Source organism: Nilaparvata lugens, chromosome 5, assembly GCF_014356525.2.
Source record: "Nilaparvata lugens isolate BPH chromosome 5, ASM1435652v1, whole genome shotgun sequence".
In the NCBI taxonomy this organism is placed as follows: domain Eukaryota; kingdom Metazoa; phylum Arthropoda; class Insecta; order Hemiptera; family Delphacidae; genus Nilaparvata; species Nilaparvata lugens.
The window spans coordinates 52088296-52110489 of record NC_052508.1 but is presented as its reverse complement, the minus strand read 5'-3'; the positions used below and the strand labels follow the sequence as shown (position 1 = coordinate 52110489).

The window sequence follows — 22194 nt, the reverse complement described above, 5'->3', positions numbered from 1 at the left end:
CATTATTCAATCAAACTTAAGATTAGATTGAACTTCCAACTAGATTATTATATCCACTATCGATTGAAAAAATCTTGATGGGAAAATTGAGTCTCAAAGTAATTTGGAATTGTATTTTTTCATCCAAGCTTATGCCTAATTCAGGTGTTTCATTGTCGTATATTTGGAAAAAGCGTTTGAAAAGCAACATATAAAAATGTGGTGACGATTTAAGTTAATTTTGAAAAATATATTTTCCATCCAAGCCTATTTCAGTCCAAGGATGGTATATATTAGGCTATATACAACCAAGGATGGCTATACTCTCCTCGATTCCAGTCATTCCATTTACCTAGGTACTGCTTGAAAATCACCATAGAAAAACCTTTATTCTTATTTGAATTCAATTATTCTATTATGGTATCAACCTAATTGTTGAAAGCATTATTGCCAAAATTTATAGAAAATGTTGACCAAAATTGATTTTTTAAAATAATTTTATTTATCCAGTATCACATCAATGGCATCATCCCAGTGCGGTATTGCCTTGTCGATAATTATTATTATTTGGTTGAAAAACTGCATCCAAATCTTGAATGGTAAATTTCCTATAAGTGTAGTGAAGTTTATTTCAAATAAATCGAATATTTTATACAAAAACTCTTAGTATTAGAGTGTTTATGTTTTCTTTTTGTTTTACTCGTATACATTTTTTTAATAATATCAATAATTTTCTTTGTCAATATTGTATAAATATCTTTTAATAAAATCGAACATTCTTTGTCAACGCTGTGCTATCCTAATCATTCTAATGCTATCACAATGCTCATTTATTCATTCTAATAATTTCTTGATGCTTTATTATTATGAGAAATGAAATAGTTATTTAAATGAATTATAGCAGGATTCATAGTAGTTCTTGTTTTGGCAGTCTATCAATATTGAGATTCACTGTAAGCTGTCAGCATTAGGAAATCATTGATGCCATTTAAATAACAATACAATAGTCGTCTATTTGTGAAGACTGCTTACAGTTTGGAGTGAATCTCACTGAAGGAGCTTGTTCACTGCATTAGAACAATACAAGCATGCAGTGTTCATTAATTAAACATAGTTGCAATTTTCTTAATAATATCACATGTCACAGCCAAGAAAGGGCTTCCTACATCCATTCTGCTTATTTTATCATATGCCTATATGAAAACTTCAATTCCCAGTTTATAAATAAAAATAATCAATTGAATAGAATAGCCTACAATTCTTTTCTCAAAATTGTTAAACCCAAAGGAGTACAATACCTAGAACTTGGAATTAGTCAACTGATGCAATTCAGGTCTGAACATACATTATTGCTAAGTAAGATTGAAGCATATATTTACAGTATATGGTATAGAAACTGATATTCTTGCAATGATAGAACTAGTAAGAGTTTAAGAGTTTCTTTCAAGAAGACCAAACGTCAAACTTACATTAGATCTTTTAAAGCACCAACTTACCGTAGGTTAAATCACTTTTGAATACTTAAATTACGACATGGCAATCTGGTTTTTATAAATGAAAACTATTAGCTCCTACTTACGTTTGTGGAGCGCTCTAGGACAACACTAGGCCCTTTCTCAACACTGAATGAGATTGAGAACACTGAGTGTTGAGAAAGGGTCTAGTGTCCGAAAGCGCACCAAAAACGTAAGTAAAAGCTAATAGCTTTTATTTATAAGAATAAGACTGCTATGTCGTAATTTAAGTATTCAAAAATGATGATGAACAAGCAGTTCGCAATGGAAAGAAACATTGAAGAGTACATTAAATCTTCAAAACGAAATTTTTCAATTAATCTTCAAAAAGACAACTGTGAACAATCAGGAGAAATCATCATCTTTTGATTTCGTTTTGAAATAAAAGAAATGTTTTTTTTTGTACAGGCAATGACAATTTCTATGGAATAATGGACCAAAATGATTTCAAGTCCGTCCTCCGACCCGAATATATTTGTCCAAATTGTAGCTTGCTCACAGAAGTAGCTTGATGAATCATATGAAGTTCGCCATATGCGCCAGGAATGGTACGTTATTAATTCATTTACACATGTTATGTCATTAATTGTTTTCTTACACGTGTAAGAAAATATTAATTGTATTATATTACCGTATAATTTTGAGATCCAGGATCATTTTAAGGTTTTCAGTGATATTTATTTTCACTGATATTTCAGTGAGTTTTATTTAACAGCCACAAGCACAGCTCATGAGTCATGACTCAATGAATTTATCTTAACAACATTCAATCTTTCAAAGGCAATCTCATTGAGTCAGCACACTATCCGTTCAACCTACCTCCATTCAATATTTATTTTAAGGGGTCCTTTGAGTCCTTAGTTTCTAATCGCCCACATACAGAACAGCTCACCACAAGACAATATTTGCAATGTCATTGCTGAGGTTTCTATCACTATGCTGCAAAGAGTGGAAAAAACGCCAAAATTGGCTCAAAAGATTCTTTTCATTTAATTTTGAATACTGAGTGAAACAAAAATGGGATAAATTATCCTCAAGTAGAAAAATAATTGGGACAATATTTGTAGTAGGCCTACCTACACTTGAGTTTTCATTGTCCTTTCATAAAAGAAAGTTTCTCTGTCTGATCCTATGCTATAATATAGTATACAATTTCTATAGGCTACTCGATCTCTGTATAAATGAATTGTGATAATTGTGTTTTCCAGGATTGCAAGGGGTTGACACACCTTTCAGTGAGCCTGAAAGCCATGTCAGCCCACAATGTGATAAGAAATATCGTTACAAGCAAGGTATGGACTTCCATCTGAAGAATGAGTGTGGAAAAGAACCTTCGTTTCAGTGTCCACACTGTCCCCATAGAGCGAAACGAATGGCCAACATCAAGAGACACATCGCTTCCATACACAAGTACTCAATTAAAATTAAACTTATTTATCAAAATTGGATTTTCAGATTATAGGCACCTATAATTGCCTAGGTACCTATAATTGCCGCCTTTAAGCAAGTATCAATTCAAATAAAGATTCAATTCTACCTGTGTTAATCTGATTGTAGAACACAGATATGAGGGGGAAAATGTTTCCTAAAGGCCGGGGCATTCTTGACATGCTGCGTTCCGATCCGACCCACATCTGAAAGTTCGATGGTGGGGTGTAGGGATCAGAGAGTATAGAATTTAATTACATTCTATCCTTACTGGTAGGGATCGTGGTAATACAGGACATAATGACGGGCAGGCAATGCTTGCCGCATTCAAGTTCTTTGTCTATTTCGCTTTCATACAGCAGCAAGTCGTCCTCCTGTATGATCGGAATGCTGCATGACAAATATGAGCCCGGATTTTTCAGCTTAAAATCAAGTTTGGATTTTTTAACTACTCATTTGTTTCGAATACTCATTTATAGCTACATATTTCGGATCTTATAGCTTAAAAATTAGTATTTGTTTATTAAACTATTGAAGTAATCGTTGAAAAATACTCTTCCATGAATCTCTGTCCCACGGAGCAGAATGATAATGCCGGTACTATTGCTACTTATTATGTGAGTGTTCGCCATGTCAATGAGTGGACACTCACATATAAGGCCTAATAGTATCCTGATTCTGCTCAGACAAATAGAAGTCGAATGAATTAAGCAGGCAGGCTTTCAAAAAGATAATCACATTTTTCTTCTGATCTAAATTTAAATCTCGAATAAAGATAATGTAAGCAGTTGAAAGAAGGTACACACACTTATTTTGAAGGTATAGTTCAAACAGTTGCAATTCTCTGTACCGTGTACTATACCTCGAACACGGAAATATTTCTTTTTCTTTCTAAACATAATATGAGTCAGCTAAGAACACGTAGAATTCATTTTACTTTGTGATGAAATTATTGTTTGTTGCTATTGCGAATTATACATTGTCATGACAATTGTTGTTAAAATTGTACATTCAAGCACGAATGAATGCATATAGATGAGACCACTGCACCACATCTTCTAAATGACATCCAACAACTTGACAACACTGTAAAGTAGGTTTGAAATCAGCTGTCAGCTGCGGCATGCAATAATGCATGCAATGCATAACGCAACCATCTTGCACTTTCCACTCGCTTTTCTCTGCTTTTAACATTAAGTTACATTTTTCAAAACACTCACATTAATCCAAAACATCTCTAACAATAAAAATTCACATATAATCACTAACTTAGATCTCCAAAACAACTAATTGCCATTCAATCTCCAAAGATACGTAACAGTAAAAAATCCGAAGAAACTATTATCAATAATAACCATAATTTATAATAATAATTTCACATGAATAATGATTTATGATTAGTCTATCTGGTTTTGGTTCTGGAATGAAACATGATTGTTTGTTTTCCACAGGCTCACACAATTGTGGAATAATGAACGAGAATTATGTGAAGTCTGTCCCTGCAGCCGAATATATTTGTCCGAAATGTGACAATGTGTTTAGCAACAAGAATTCTTTGCTGCATCATTTGAGGTACATATGTGGTAAAGTGGCATCGCAGCAGTGTCCCTACTGTCCTCACATCACTAAACTAAAGTTCAACTTGAAAACACACATTCTTAAAAAACACAATGAGAAACTGCTTGATTATCTTTCTTCTACTGATTCAAACAAAAAATGCGGATGAATATTTGGCTAAATTTGGCTAGTAATCTACTCCATTATATGATATAACACAGTGCTGGATATTATTGAAGAAATTATTGATTTATTTCAAAAATATTCATATTCTTTGTCTATTTTTTATTAAATTCTTGATTAAGTTAATAATGAAATTTCATTATTTATATGTTTATTTTGTGTTTTTTGTTCGTGCCATTTGTGTTAATACGAGGGTCATATCTTTTTCAACCCCCGATCACATAATATCATGAGACACAGAAAATAGTTCAGTCACTATATACATTGGTGCCTTCAATGCAACATATGTAGCAGTAGTGGTGCAGAGGAAACACATGTTTTTCGAACCGCTAGTACTCGGCGTCGGGAGGGGGTATTGCCCTGGAACGAATGTAGGTAGACGGCCCATACTATGCAATTTCAGTTGATATGAGCGTTGGAACGTGCAGCATCGTGTGTTCGCTGTCGAGCAGTATTTTAGAAACAATGAATCTGTAGTCACAGTGCATCGCTTCTCCGTCAATATTTTAGAGTTGGGCGTCGATGTGCAATGCCCGATCGAAATACTGTACTCCGATGGGTTGCAGCGTTTAGGAGTACTAGTTCGGTGATGAAAAAGAAACCACCTGGTTCAGTCCGTACTCCTGAAAATGTAGACCGAATCAGTGTCGTCTAGTCCTGAGACCATGTCGTCGAGTCGATCGTCTAGGCTAGTAACAAGTGCTGTTCTGACTCGGTCTACATTTTCCGGAGTACAAACTTAATGATGGTTTATTTTTCATCACAGAATTATACTCCGTACAAATTAACTTCAGACTTGGGATAGACATGCGCAGCAGAGAAGGCATACACCGGCAGGGATGCAACGGCTGCTATGTTGTCGTTGTGTACTGGCCAGCGTTCTCTAATTCCCAGTGAGGCTCATGTTAAACTTGGAAGTTTCCGCTCTGCAATCACAGACTCGACTGACTCAAATGGTCAAATTGTCAACTGCGCTTCCACCTATGACTCTATCCATCACTGCAATTGGCTGATCTCCCTCCATTTCTCTGAGCCGCAAATTACTCCAAATCTGAAGTAAATTTTCACGGAGTACTGCAACCCATCGGAGTTCAGTAATTTCGATCGGGCATTGCACATCGACAGCCAACTCTAAAATATTGATTATTTATTAAATATAATTGTCCAGTTAACGTTTTTTCGCGCTAGATGCTCATTTGAGTAATACTACCACCAACAGTGTTTCCCGGGAAAACAATAATAATAATAATAACATTATTATATGTAATGTTTTTAAATTTTTTTAAATTTAAGAATTTAAATAGCGTAACATGGATATTTCCTTCTCATGCATATTTAGTTAGGGCCTTAGTAGGTTGTATATTTTATAATTTAGTCATTAGGTACTCTTTAGTTCCGCCTTTTTGTTACTCAAGTTGTTTTATTTTATTATCAAGAAATTTTATCATTTGTATTATTTAGACTATTTTTTATTTTAAAATATAAAGAAAGAAATTGGATCGGAATAGAAATAGTTTTACATGCATAGAGGTATCTGGTTTTATATTTTATTGTTATTATTTTGTTCTTTTTAACGAATAAATCATTTTGGTAGAAATTTTCATTTGAATAAGTGAATACTTGAATTTTATTACTTACAGTGAATGTGAATACTTGATAATACTCGGTGAATACTCAACCAAAGACTATCAAAAATCTAGAAATTTCCAGTATAAACTGTAATGCTACAATATAAAATTTTAGAATGCTTCTCTTTTATTCAAAGAGACTCATTTATTTATTTTATTTTGATTTGAAGAATGTGTGTACATTTATTTTAGTCATTCCGAATTTCCGGCTGACGGTCTCAGACCAAGCCGTATGTGTATGCAATATTTTGAGTAATACTTCTTGTAAAATATTGCTTTTTAAAAAAAAGCACTATTATATCTATATCTATATCTATCTATCTATCTATAAATGTTTTATATTAGGTTATTCACACAATATCATAGCCTGCTTGGAGGTCAGTCTATATTATTATATTTTTATAAGATGTTGATTCTAGTTTTATGTTCTCTATTATATCAATATGTCCACCCTTATAACAGAACAATAATTAGTTTATGGGTCTTTATCGTGTTCCCAGTTACGCTCAATTAGTTTAAGTAGGTTTAAAGGGTTCTTTTCTTACACAGTAATCAGTGCTCCAAAATATGTGTTTTGAAAATTTCAATGAATATCAGGCCTATTATTATTTTTCAAATAAATTAAGTTTTCAGCCCTGCTATTGATGCCTCATTCCGTTAATTTGCAATAGTAAATTTTCAACTATTACGCCCAATGTATTCAGAATTCAATGTATGACATTTAATGTAGTGCAACAGTATTATGGTCAAAAAATAGAAGCCTACAGAACTCAAACATAATGTCATGATTTTTTTTGAAAAAGATACAGATGTAAAGAAATCACTGTAATAACTATAGGCTTATATGTTATAAATGTAAACTATAGGCCTATATGTTATAAATGTCGTCACGATGACAATGGAAAACTCATTGCTTATTTACCTTCAACCCAACACAACACGAATCAGCTTCTGAATTATTTTGAAAAGGTTTCAATGAAACATTTGATTTTGTAATTAAATTCACCTCTGGTGGGATTCCGTACCCAGCAAGCTGGCTAATCAATCAATCAATCATTAATTCATTTTCAAAACATACATGAATACGTCAAAACTAAAAGTAACTTGAAGCTAAAGAGAGAAAGTGACTATTTAAAATTCATTTTTCACAGTAAACTCGCTTATACTGTAGCATACTAACTCTATTAAATATATCCTCTCAACAATATTCCTTGAATTTTAAACTATCACGTTCATTCCCTTTGCAACCTGGGAGACAACCAATAAATTTTATCCCCATGTAGCCTACGGTAGACTGCTTTGTTTATATTTTTTCTTATTTGTTTTTATTGTAAAATTATTTTTATTCACTCTTTTGCATATCCATACTTCTCCACTGTTAAAATTAAACTTGCATTTTAAAAAACACTTTTGGAGTGAAATTTGGAGTATTTTTATTTCTTGTGTTGTAATTATGTAGCCTACCTACTTGCCGTGGGAATTTAGATTTGTTTATATTTAGTTTTTAAATATAATTTTGTCCTATAAATGTAGAGGCTGTACACCATCATGAACTTCAATTCACTGAAAAATGGCTTGCATAATGCTCTCTATTAAGATTTAGAATTATTCTTATTGCTTCTTTTTGTAATAGGAGTATTTTATTCAAGTTTGAGATGCTTGTTCCTTCATATATTTCAATCCCATATGAAATGTGGGAATGGATCATTGCAAAGTACACTGCTTTTAAAGTTGGAAATTTTTGCTAGTCATCTCAGCGCGAAAATTCCTGAGCCTTATTTTTTACATATTTTTTGTATGTGAACGGACAAACTAAATGTGTTTTCAAGATATAGACCTAAAAATTTAATTTCTTCTTTATTATTTCCGGAATTAACTTGTTTCACCTCTGAATTTCTACAAGTGAAATGGAGGAACCTGGTCTAGTTATCATTAAGTAGCAGATGTCTATGACTTAGGTACTTTGTAGTAAATGATATAGAATTGTTACATTTAATTTAGTTGTGTTCCAGTCCTTATCAGCAATGCACATACTTTTATATCGTCAAAGTACGAACATAATTTACTAAAAGTAGCTTATATAACAGTAGCCTGCTGTATAATTCTTGATGAATTAATTATCCGTGTAGTATTTTCATCTAAATTATACACTTGGAAATGTAATATGCGTGATATTCATTTGCGAACCAGAAATGGTATTCAAAAAATATTCACTATTGTCTCAACTCACAGTTTCCCACTTTCCTTTTCCTACTTTTAATATATCTTTCTTTATAATGATAACTACATAGAATCATATTATTGAATAAATTAATTTATTTCCTCCTCAATTTACAAATTACATAAGTATTCGTTTCCTTGTTGAAACTCTCTGTAAAAAGCATATTTCCAATGTTTTCTAGGATTTCAAGAAGTTGGCACATCTCTCATCGATCCTGGATTCCACTCATGTCCACAATGTGGCAAAATGTATCGTTATAAGCAAGGCATGGTGTTCCATCTGAGACATGAGTGCGGAAAAGCTCCTTCGTTGCAATGTCCACACTGTCACCACAGAACCAAACAGAGGAGCAACCTGAAGAAACACATTGCTTCAAAACACTTAGATCTGATAAAATTAAAGCTATAGTGATGGAGTATACAACACGTTGACACATCAGAAACGTTTGTATAAAATATTAAGAGAACTATTTGAATGAAATGCGTTATTTCATACTCCTATAACTGTTTATTGGATTAGGCCTGATTAAAAATAAAAATTCCTGTTCTAAAATTCTGTTTCAAGATAAACAAACTTTATTGTCTTGTTCAGAGTATTAAAACTAATACCATTCATTCACGGTATTCATGATAGCTAATAACTATTTAGCTCAAAAATGGAATAAGTTGTCTTGAAGTTTTTTGTCTATAGTGTCAATCATTCTGTCTGTTGCCAATGTTTACCCTTGATATAAATGTATTCAAGCAATGAAAAGAAACTACTTTAGAAGCTACTTTTATCTTACTCACATTAGATAACATATGCGTTTATATTCTAATGAATATTTCCGATTTTTTGTGCAATACCTGAAACACATTTTTTCTTTTTTAGGGTTTTTGGAGAATGTTGTGTTGTTTGATGAGAAATACAGCAAACCTTCAGAGAATTTCAAGTGCCAAAATTGTGGTAAAGAATATCGCTACAAGGGTAACTTGAAGTTTCATCTGAAGAATGAGTGTGGCAAGGAACCTTCGCTGCAGTGTCCGCACTGTCCTCATAGGACAAAACAGAAGAGTAACTTGAAGTCGCACATTGCTTTGAAACACTTTGATTCGTTACATTATAGTTAAATAGGATGCAAAATATTGTTTCAAAAGTTTTTGATCAGATCATAAAACAATTTTTTATCTCATTCCATGATGGAAAACTGAAATTCAAATAATCATTTCAATGTTTATATATTTTCATGATAGTCTAGCTCTAGTTTAATAAAATAACTGTGTTGAATAATAGACAAGGATAGCATCTCCAATGTCAATCAATTCAAGTTTTTCAATCTTTAGTAAAATTCCAACTCATGGTCTTAGTGTCAATGCTGTTCTAAACATGTTAATGTTATTCATGTGTTTATTAAATCTGTGCAGTAAAAATATGGACTCCTTAAAAATAATAAAGCAACATATTATGGATGATTTGAAATCTAAATTCAAATCCAACTTTGTTCTTGATGATAAATTGTTTGTTATTAGAGAAGGAATTGAGAACAGCAAGTTGAGAATCATTGAAGATATCATAGAAGAGTTGGATGAAATTTCATCCTCATTCAATGAGAAATTCTGTGTTGTGTTGTGATTCACTTGAACATTATAGATAGACTACTGTACCGGTACTTGACTATTATTATGATTATTATCATTTAAGTAAATTTACATAATTATTTTATATGCTTCATTTAAGTAAAAAATAAATCTATTCTCGATTTGTCAATTATTTTTGATTCTAAATCATTTTCAACTTAAGAAGTATATCATCCTTACCCTATAGGTGCGTACAGATTTAAGCGCCACGAACATGAGCAATTCACTTTTAATCAGATGATGCCAAGCTTTTTATAGCTGACTAAAAGTGAATTGCTCATGTTCACGGCGCGTATATCTGTACGCACCTTATGAGTTCATGAATGGCACAAAATATATAACAAATTACTAGGCTATTAAGCCTAAGTTCCAACGTTCAGTACTTATTTTCTCGATGCATTGTTGTTGAGTAAATAAGCCCTGAAAGTGCAAAATGTTGGAAGAAAAACTGTCTTTTCAAACATTTCACACTTTTAAAAGCGAATATCTCGAAAACTAAAGGAGATATCACAAAACTCTACTGAACAAAACTTGTAGGAAATTTATCTAGCTTCATTTTTGTTCAACTAGTCATGTCGCTGAAATGCATTAATCTCAAGATAAATGCGTGTAAGTCAGAAATGAAAAAACGCAACTTTCAAACCACCCTCATCCCTTAAGCACAAGGTGTAGGGATGAGGACTTTTGATATGCTTACCTTCTAAGTAGTCCAAACAAAGCTGAGTAGTCAAAAATTGTGTTCCAAACATTCCCTCCAAATTTCTTTGTCAATTGATGTATTGTTTTTAAACTGAAGATTTTACACTCAACACTATGACGGCTGCAACAATCGTAGGGAGATGCGTAAAATGATGAAATAATACATGGAATTGAAGAGAATATGATGCTCTATGAGCTCATGATTAGCACGGATTCGTTCAAACAATCTTTGAAAAGTTATAAGGCCAAGAAGATGAAAAAATCGGAGTTGGAAGGGTTTTCTTAAAAATGTGACACCTTCGAGAGCTCATATCTAGAAACCTATGAGAGATATGGAAAAATGTTACAAATGAAACTTGTAGGTTAATTTAAAAGATTAAATTTTGTAATTTAATAAAATTTTCGAAAGACGCATATTGTTCGAGATATGTGCAAAAAAAACAAAACAAAATATGGTACTTTCAAACCACCCCCACCCCCTTAGCACAGGGGGTAGGAGTGAGGACTTTTGATATGTTTACCTAGCTATTATCCTTAGATGAGCTGCGGGGCCAAAAATTGTGTTTCAAACTTTTCCTTCTATAATCTTTCGTTGACTGGACTATAGGCCTACCTACTTGTCTTTTTCCCTTATGATGCGTTTTTCCCCTCTTTTTCATTTGTTTCTTTTATTCCGATTCGATTTAGTGTTACATTAATGTATAATTTTGCCCAACTTTTCACTTCACCTGTTTGGTTTGTTGCCATATCTTTTAGGTTTTTTGTACCAACATTAGAATATTTGTACCCTTTTCATATGCAAGCTATTCACTTGATATTGGAACATTATTTATGCGTTTCATGAAATAACATGTTTTCTTTCTCTTAATACCAATATGAATATATTTATCTCACTATTTCACTGAGCAATTGTAAAATGCATGAAATTGATATGATATTTCCTATTCTCAGGATATGTGGAGTATAACGAATTCAACGAAATGGGGAATTTCAAGTGTCTCAAATGTGAGAGAAACTATCGCCACAAGCGCACCTTGATTTATCACTTGAAAAATGAGTGCGGAAAGGAACCTTCACAGCAGTGTCCACACTGTCCTCATAGAACCAAACAGAAAAGCAACATGAGGTCACACATGGCATTGAAACATTTCGCCATATTGGAATAATTATTGAAAGTGGTCTACATTCTACAATACTTTTAAATGAAATTTGTATTCCATATAATTATATTATCGCACACACACATCATCGCATTGGATCATTTCGCTATATTAAAATACTTCTAAGAGCCTTAACTATGCAAATGTACTAATACTTGAATGCCTGGTTTCACCAAGCTTGGTCAAGGCACTTAAACATGTTCAAATCAGTTACCGTTTACAGCGAGTGCACTGGAATTTATGGCAATAGTTATCATCAATAATTATTACAGTGCACACTTGAAAAGCGTACCCGGCGTGTTCAATTGTCTCGACCAATCTCGATGGAACTGGGAAAAAGTCTTAACAATTGGGTTGATTATCCGTTGAGAAGAAACCTAGAGATAAAAATGTATTATGTTATTATGTGTCTTTTCCCCAGGATTCCTGGATCTCGACAAATACAACGAACAGCAGGAAAATTTCAAGTGCCCCAGATGTGGGAGAATCTATCGTCACAAATGTACCTTGAAGAATCACTTGAAAAATGAGTGCGGAAAGGAGCCTACACATCAGTGTCCATACTGTCCCCATAAGACCAAAGTAAAGGGCAACTTGAGGGCCCACATAGCTGCCAAACACTTAGATCTGTTAAAATTATAATAAATTGATGATGTTTTTCATAAATTTATCATTTTCTGTATTCGTGTACATCAAGTTCAAGAATTATTGTTGAATGTCATTTTTATTAATACCAAATGACAAATAATATTTATGTTGCAATAGACTCTATGTGATAAATTCAGTACATGAGTACATCATCCACTTGAATTATCCATTCATTAAAAATTTGAGTAGGCCTAATAATTTGTCGAATATATTCCTGATTAATGTCTCATTTTACTAATCTGAAATATACAGGAGTTCAAATCAATAAAAAATCACTATTTTAAATCAATATATCACCCTCTCATTGTCTATTAGGTATTACGAGTATTTTATATATATTTTTCTGGATTTTCCCACATAAGTTTTTTGCTTCCATTTTTGCATTGTGGGTAATAATATTGAATGATCACATGAACATTTATGCAGTTGATGGGATCCGAACCCACAACACATGAGGGAACAGTTTATTGAAGGCTGCGGCACGTTCAACTAAGATTTTTGTTATTGGGAAGAGCCTGCAAATTCCCTTGAGAATGTAAAAATCTCCATTTTGTTGGTTAACATTTTCTTCTAGAAATTTGTGTAAATTCGGGATTATACAATCAAATGCTTTCAGAGTGAGTATAAGAAATTGATTGGTTTTTGAGTGCATTGAAGTGAATCTCTCATCATCGTCCTCTCCCCATCTCCTCCCCATCACGCACAAACCTAGAGCTCATGTCAACATCACCCTCTGCAGTTAATTCAAAAATTAACATTTAACAAAGCGATATCGTTCCCAGTACTTTATTGTATGTTTGTGAATAAAGGCATAGCTCTGCCACATCATCTTTTTTATGATTATTGAATACAGTTGCAACCTTGATATAGAGCATCTCAAGGAACCGCACAAAAAATATACTATTACCAGGTCTGTACTAAATCGCTGTGTACTATAGCAATATTAAAAGCTATAAGGACGTTTCTCGGACTGCAGGAAAAATATAGCCCTTTTTAACAGGAAATGTACTAATAGATAATAATTGGGACCCACTGTATGTTAAGACTCACATCATGCATGATGTGATGCATTTAACAAAAGTGGGATGCTTCAGATTTATTCATACATTTTTTTAAATTTGCAAACTTTATTTAAAAGGGTGACTTTACAAGTTGTCAAAAAACTTGAGGGTTTCAATTTTGTTTTGGGGAATATAGTAAATTATTATTATTAGGCTGCAAATTCATATTATCACAAATAAAAATCATTCACTTTCCACAAACTTTAATCCAAAAAATTTAGATGTGGCAAAAATTGAAACTTTGACCAATTATTGTTATTCATTATTCATTCTTAGTTTCCACCTGGAGAAAATAATATCGGTGGTGATAGGCTCAAGGTGTAAATTCCATTGTTTCAAGAGCTTTCAGATTCTAACTGGCTTGGTAGTAAACAACTCAAATTTTAAGATGTTCTATTCAACGTTTTTTTCAAATAATTATCTTGATGTCTCATATATAAAACGCATAAAGTTTCAATCCGTTATAATACATAAGTATACAATGATTCTATGTTTTTGATGAAATCTTTAGCTTTAAGTTTCTTCAATCTTCTTTCGATCTATCAATCTCTTGCCTCCCGAAACTTCAAGTTTATGAATGATTGCGTAATCGTCAGTGAGAAAAAAATGTCACAAAGCGCGGCAACACTGCGCTTGAATTTTATTTTAGATAGCTACGGAGGAGTAGATTAGAATAGAAGATTGATAGCTACGGAGGAGTATCAACATACTAAATGAATTTTATCACGATTCCGCTATGATAATGCATGAAAATGGTATGATTATTTGTAGAATAAGATTATCTATGGTGAAAAGCATAAAATTTTGCGTCACCATCAGAGAAAGCAAAAAGACACGGAAGCGATGGCTGTTGTCCTGTTATTCATAGTTACCTTATTAATTGAATGATTGAGAGCCCAATAGACTTTTTGGGATGCCCAAAATTGATTAAGACGATTACCAGTATTACCTTCTTTTTTGGAGGCAAAAGTCCAATTTTCCTGGGCTATATAGGATTGGGATGTTGAATTGCCAATAATATTGTCAATTGTCAGTAAATGTAATAAAGTTTTCAAGTCCCCCTAGGCTTCAGCAGACAGTATTGATCCACAACAATAATCATATCCTTTCAAAACACAGGTGATTGCTATAGGGTAAAATATTTTTGAACTTTTATATATTTTTATCGCTTACCGTATGTTGACGCTTGGGAAATTCATCCAATTTTATTTTATTTCTTAACATACTTTGCTGCTTTAACAAGCAAATATTGGGACTTGAGAGCTTGCTGAGTGCTTAGAACATGTCATCATCATCTCCATCATCAATTCCACTTCATACTTCTGAAATTTGAACTAAGAAGCTCTTCTTCAGTTGTAATTATGATCAAAAACTGAAACTATTGTGTGTAACTGTTACAGGAATGTTTTTTGAATCACCAAAAATGGAGACTACTGACACGATTATTCCGATTATCCGAAAACCGAATCTCGATCATCAAGTCCGATGAGCATACCCTACTCGGGGGGTTCTCAGACAACACGGACGAAATCCAGATTATCTCAGCGAATCCGGATGTTCGGGTGGATTCGATGACGACATTCAGTTGGAAAATAGTGATTCTCTTCCTTCAAACATTGCTAAACAAAAATCTTCTTCGACTAAAAGAGTTAGAGAAAAGAATTTTTTCTGCTATTGTGAATCCTCGGTTGGAAATTTTGCTCGACACTTGCAAAGAATGCATGCTCTCGAATTGGATGTTCAAAAATTCATGTCGAAACCTGCGAATAGTCAGGAGCGGAAAGATCTGATTTCCAGTATAAGAAAAAAAGGGAACTTTCAACGGAACTTGTATGAGGAGGGAATTAAACCAGTGAAGAAAGGGGCGTTTCCTGGGTCAAGAGACACCTATTTGCCGTGCGAACATTGTTTAGGGTTTTATATTCGAAAACATTTATGGCGGCATAAAAAAATCTGTTCAAAAAATACCAAATCAAAAAAATCAAGTCAAGCATGATCACAAAATCTACTTTGTAAGAGTATATAATAGATGGTAGAATTGAAATCTCAAGTCTTCAATCATATGCGTGCGGATGAAGTTCATTAGTTGCTAAACGCGAATATTGTTTGTAGTTTTGGAGCGTGTTATCTGAAAACACACAAGGTAAAGCATTCTATAAAATGTGACTTTCAGAAAAATGTTGTTAATTGAATTTAAAAAAATGAAAACATAAAATATTTGCAAGCTGCTGCTAATGATGGAGTAGGGGTCAGCAGCTTATAAGTTTAAGGGCAGAAAATGTTTCACCCATGGAGAGGGAAGCGAGAGTTGACGATAGTAGTGAACATGAGTTTGTGGAAGATCCACAGCCACTGATAACACATGGGAATGATACACCATCAAAACTAAGTTTGTTGATCTAAAGCCCCAATATTAGATTTGCTTGTTGAAGCAGCAAAGTCTGTTGCAAAATATAATGAAAGCAACGAAACTTCCCAAGCGCCCACATACGCAATCAACATCCCTAAAAGTTTGAAAGATTGCTGCACAATAGCAATAACCTGTGTTTGAAAAGAAAATATAGTTTTGGGTCGCTACCGTCGGCTGAAGCCGAGGTGGACTTAGAAACTATGATACACTTGATTATCTCAAATTGGCAATCTGATTCAAGTTGGCAAGCAGCGAACGATTTGAATTCCAAGAAGAGGAATAAGCTAGGTGACAATTACTCCGCTGGCAAGCGACCTAAAAATATTCAAACATTCCCTCATAAAAGAGTGTAAGTAATTCTGCTGCTAATGAAGTGCTCACTGAAAAAACGTCCATTCTTAAGTATTCAAATTACTGGAGTTTGTTGTCGAGTACTGTTGTTGATTAGGAGACGGCCCGGGGAGCTCTAAAGAGTATCTGTCAATACTTTTTAAAAATGTATGAATTCAGGGCTACTTATTTTTATGCATAAAATAGAATTATAGAAATCTATTTATTTAAAATAGAATTTTCCGAAATTATAAAATAATAGATTAGAGATACAAATACTTATATTTCTGCAGACATACAAACGAATTATGAAGAATTTCAATATGTAACGCCATCAGGAAAAAATCGTATGTAAAAATTCAAACGCATCTTTATTAGAGGGAAAAGGGGTAGGGGATAACCTGTTTTATTCTGTAATGATGAACAAGAGCATCTTTCAATATTATTACAAGTTGGATATAATATTTTTAGTGATTACTTGTATCCTTATCTGTTTGGTAGACCAAAATGCAATACTCCAATTGCGGGGTACAAAGTACTGGAGAAATACGTGAAGCTGAGTGGTGTGAAAAATTCGATAGCTCTCACAGCAACTCTACTGAGAAAGCATTTGGCTACAATTACCCAAATCTGCAACTTGAATGAGGGAGGCATCGAACAGCTGGCCACCTTCATGGGGCACACAGATAGAGTTAATCGAGGAGAATCACCAGATGATGTCTAACCATCAGCAAACATTTGCAAGCTGCTGCTGATGATGGAGGAGGGGTCAGCAGCTAAGTTTAAGGGCAAAAACATCAATGAAATAATGGAAGAGAATTTGTCACCCATGGAAAATGTTGACGATAATAGTGAAGATGAGTTTGTTGAAGATCCACAGCCTCTAAAACACATGGAAATGATACACCAATGAAGGTTCCGAGACCTTCCTTCATTGCTCCCAATAATTCAAAGTCAAATGCAGGTAAAAAGAGAACTCTTGTTCCTTGGAGTGTGGAGCAAAATAAAATCCGCGCACGTAAGTGTTCTTCAAAAAACATATTGCCTAAAAACAGGCCGCTAAGAGGCAGGAGTGTGAGGAGCTGATAGATGCTTCATAATATTCTCAAATGTTTCATAATAAGGATTGGTTGAAGATGAAAGCGTATATACACAAAACCTTTATTCAGGAAAAGATTAATACTCACCAACGTGTTTTATGTACATTCATGAAAATATCTCTAGCCTTTATTTATATTACCAAATAAAACCTGCTTAAGGGGTAAAGTGGAAGTCTATCAATTAAGAATGGTTTTGTAATTGTGTTTCTATAATAGTTATATGTATTACATATAAATTTTCATAACAGGTTGAAGAGAAAGTCCAATTTAGAATGCCTTGTAATAGTGTCTTTTATAATTATCTGTGCTACAAATAATTCAATAATCAATTATATTGTTATAATTACGTCTAACTAGATTTAATCAATGTAAATCTTCTATTGTTGATATGACGTGTGTTGTCCGGCTATGTTAATATGAAACATTCTCCCATGAGCTAGGAGTATAACCGCAGTTTCATCTACAAATAATAAAAATTCTAATTACTCTAATAAATTTCAATTCAGAAAATCATTGACACATGCTTATGAGAATAAAAGATTGCTCTTTGTTTCCCCATAATGAGATGTTTCTTTAGTTGTACAGGATTATAGTGTTATTTCTCGTATTCATTACCGTAGTTATGAGAACTATAGTTATTGGAAACTATTATCAAGTAACTTTTATAATAAAATAATTGCATCATACATGTTTTATTCTATTATAATAAATGTGGTGAAAGACTTTTGTTCTATTGCTGTGCTGCTTTCACTTTTCGTAATAATATACATATTTCACAGATTAGTTGGATAATGTACCAATATTATCCAAAAATATTAATTCCATTCAGACTGATTGTTATCAAATAATTTCACTTTCCAGAATCACTATTAGGCCCACCGTATTGGGCCTATACTTCTATGTATTTCTATATTATTAGTGCAATATTTTAATAAAATTAACTGATGGAATGGTAGCTATAGTATTCATAATTCTACTAATTCTACTATTGAGTTGGAATCCTCATGAATGTCTTTGTGTCTTATTTGTTAAAAATGTTTTTTTTGCACCTTTAATCAAATAAATTGAGGTAGAGGAACAGAAGTTTGAGTTATTCTTGAGTTTCAATGCCATCAACTGTTATTTATACTACCAACCTAATAAATAAATTTCAAACCATCCAAGAGCATTTCAAAACGCAATAATTTTTTCATTGCATTGATATTCTGTAATGTCAGTTGATTGAACTCTCTTCTGCTCATCAGGCAAATAAATGCACTAGGAGTTTCTATAAGTTTTCCATAGAATTTATGCTACATAGATTCTATTTCGCAGATTCTACGAAAAAACACCTGAAATTTCTGAATGCATTGAATTTCCCTTGATTTTTTAGTGCTCAGTCTATTTTTGATAATTATTGGAATTGATCACAAATGAATTTTCTACTAGTACAGTTTTCACGTAAACAATCACATAGATTAGGCCACCCTGTCTTTTGGAGGAGGCTATAAGCCGTCGGTCCCGACTACCTAAAAATTAGACGTCATCTCTCATCACCATCCCTCTCACTCATTACCCACGCACAAGTCTAAGATCTTATGTTGGTATTACCCTCAGTATTATTATTATTAAAACATTTTCTAATACATGTATGGCATGAGTAATAGCCGTATGAGGATTTCTCATTTTCATTTTTTTTCGCTTCAGTTTCTTCTCCTTTCCTTCTTACACTTCAAATCAAATCAATTCTATTGTTTATACTCCTTCTACAAGATCCATTCTTCTTCTGATTATTGTCCCTTTTTTCCCTTGCTTTTTCTCTCTTCTTTATCAGTTTCCACTTCTCTCCTCCTCTTGTCCCTTCTTTTCATTTCCTTCTTATGCCTCTTCTTCTGATTCCTGCTTCCTTCTTCTTCTGCTCTCCTCTTATCTCTTCTTTCTCCCTTCTTTACTTCTTTGGGGTGAAGAACTTGATTACAAAATTTGAAATATTTTCATAACAGAAGACATTGAGTAATCCTTCCACTCTATATTTTGAATCTCAAGCACTTTTATAAAAGTTAATTGCGGTAAATAATTATAATGTTAATTTCATTTTCCAACATTCAATGTAATATGAGAAGTACGACCAACTTCAGAGGATTCTTTTGTGAAATTGGACCAATCAGAAGTAACTTGGCAACTTCAGAAAAAAAATTCAGCAACTATTGAAAAGGTATTCTTATTTTCTATTATTCAATTACTTCTACTTCATCTACTTTTAACTATTTATGTAGACTACACTCATGTTATCCACTTTTTATACCAAGATCAATTACTCATCCATTCATTATAGACTAGCAGATAACCGTGCTCCGCAAGGGTCTATTTCCAAACTTGACAAACTGAAAACTTGACGTAATGAAATCTTGAAGAATTGAAAATACATCCTCGGTTAATTTAAGAATCTATAAATGCAAAATTTCAAGTTGATCAGTCCAGTAGTTCAGACGTGATGATGCGTCAAACTTAATTTTCCTATCCCGTACGTGTATGAGCCAGTAAGTTCTTTCCTTATTTTATCATTTTTCTTTCTATAGTATAGATTTCAAGGGAGTTAACTCCCTTAGGCCTAGTATAACAATTTTTATTATAACTAATGATCGATTCACAGTTACACAAATTCAAATAAGTGTACCTACTATTATTACAAACAATATTAAACTTACACTTTGAATTGATAATTTCCCGGTTTCACCAAGCTCGATCAAGGAATTTGATCATGGTCAAATCAGGTACAGTTTAGAGCGAGTGTACTGGAACTAATGGTTTCCGTGGCAATACTATTGATAATTGCAGTGCACCAGTGGCGTATCCAGGGGGGGGGATGTGGGGATGAATCAGCCACAAAAATTAGCATCCAATACAATATTTTCGTTATATTGTACTAAATAAGTCGAGAAATATTTTTCCACTGCAATAGGAATAATAATTATTATTTTTTCACCACTGGTCTAGTACGTAGGGCCAGATAGCAGGGGATAGAAGAACTACAGATAGCACTTCAAAGTTACATAACTTTCACCTTCTATTGTTATTATAAAGAAATTTAAAATAGCTTATATTGCTCTAGTTGATTATAGTTTAGTTCAGTTTCATGCATATCTTTAAACAAAGCTCCAGCAGCTTCTTTTAGAGAATACCCACGAAAATCTCACAGTTATGATGAACGGGCTTAGTTTCTACCGTAGACAGAAAGGGCTCATCCCTATAATATTTTATAAAAGGCTTCTACAAAATCAATATTTTTTTCAAACAATTGAATGACAAATAAACTTCTACTCCATTCCATTCCATTTGTTATTTGATCAAAAATCAATAGGCCTATGACATTTAAAGGGAAAATCGTAATAAGTGGCCTACTGATCACAAAAAAACTTGAATGTAATGTTTGTTTTCAAGTGGAAATTGCATAAAATCGCACCAAATTGGAGGGATATTTTCAAAATTTTCCGGGGGAGGACCCTCGGACCCCCCTTTCTTAGGGCGTATTCCATACCCCCACGCCCCCCGGTGTCACCCTCAAAGTTTGCCCAAGAAGCAAAGTGCAAAGTGCTTTTTGCTCCAATGTTATGATCCCCCCCCCCGGAATTTTTTTCTGGCTACGCCACTGCGTAAAGTGTAGCCTACCCGACTTGGATATGCTCGAATGTCTTGACCAAGCTTGGTGGAACCGGGCAAAAGTGTATCAAAATGGTACGAGGTACCTACTCGTATAATTCGACATTCAGTCAACAATAATTAATGGTACTATACAACAAGATTCATCCATAGTAATCAATTTGAAAATAAATTCATCCTTAGTATTATGGACATGTAGAATGATTTTTAATACAATTTTCAAGATGATTAAAATTTTCTAATAGGCCCTACGTGCTCTATGGGTTCACAACATGTTTTGTTCGTTACTTCATATTTTGCATGTTGGTGTATTACAGTTTTATTGGTTGTGGTTTATCCTTTTTCTCTGTTTTTCTTTCAGGATTGACGGACGTGGAGATGCAGCCTGTGTACAAGTGTCCGCAGTGCCCCAAAGTATATCGATACCCCGGCACCATGCGATTTCACCTGAGAAACGAATGTGGCAAAGCAGCCTCATTGCAATGTCCTCACTGTCCTCACAAAACAAAACAGATGGGAAACCTGAGATCACACATTGCCACCCAGCACTTGCGAAATAGAAATGATAAGACAATAATTCACAAATTACGTTAACGAAGTAACTTATCTAACTTCAACAAATTATTATTTGAAGAAAGAAATTTTGGTAACACACGCATTCCTATTAATTTTCTAGAGATCTTCTAAAAATATTGCTGATTTTGTGACTTGTTTTCCGTAAGTGACTTTATGCAATTTTTTTCCTGAAAGTCGTTTTCTAATGCTCTTGATGTCGATGTATACAAGAAATGTTGTTCGAATAATATTATTTCCCTGGTATTGGTGTAGGCCTACTCGTAAGTAGCCTAAATATTTAAAGAAAATTAATGATAAAAAATCATACTTTTCGACTTATTCGATCTTACTTTTGTTTTCTATGATTAGAGTATGAAGGATTATAATTGATGTCGTTTCAAAGTAGCCTATAAACATTTTTACCGCAATTCTTACAGATTTATACTCCCCGACAGTTCCTATAACT

General features: G+C 33.4%; 2 protein-coding genes across 4 annotated transcripts; both read left to right on the top strand.

Moving 5' to 3' along the window:
* Window positions 1-1634: 1634 nt before the first annotated feature.
* Window positions 1635-10348, top strand: LOC111045270 (longitudinals lacking protein, isoforms A/B/D/L). Of its 3 annotated transcripts, none has more exons than XM_039428682.1 (3): window positions 1635-2041; window positions 2702-2903; window positions 8692-10348. In XM_039428682.1, the coding sequence occupies exons 1-3, from the start codon at window positions 2005-2007 to the stop codon at window positions 8768-8770; spliced, it is 318 nt and encodes a 105-aa protein (XP_039284616.1). In that variant the 5' UTR covers window positions 1635-2004; the 3' UTR covers window positions 8771-10348. The 3 variants fall into 3 exon arrangements, with proteins under 3 accessions (XP_039284616.1, XP_039284615.1, XP_039284617.1); XM_039428681.1 differs by lacking the exon at window positions 8692-10348 and adding an exon at window positions 4373-5827; XM_039428683.1 differs by lacking the exons at window positions 2702-2903; window positions 8692-10348 and adding an exon at window positions 4373-5827.
* Window positions 8778-17158, top strand: LOC111045268 (zinc finger protein 814-like). The gene is made up of 4 exons (XM_039429529.1): window positions 8778-8835; window positions 9381-9563; window positions 11777-11951; window positions 16936-17158. The coding sequence occupies exons 1-4, from the start codon at window positions 8778-8780 to the stop codon at window positions 17156-17158; spliced, it is 639 nt and encodes a 212-aa protein (XP_039285463.1).
* Window positions 17159-22194: the final 5036 nt, after the last annotated feature.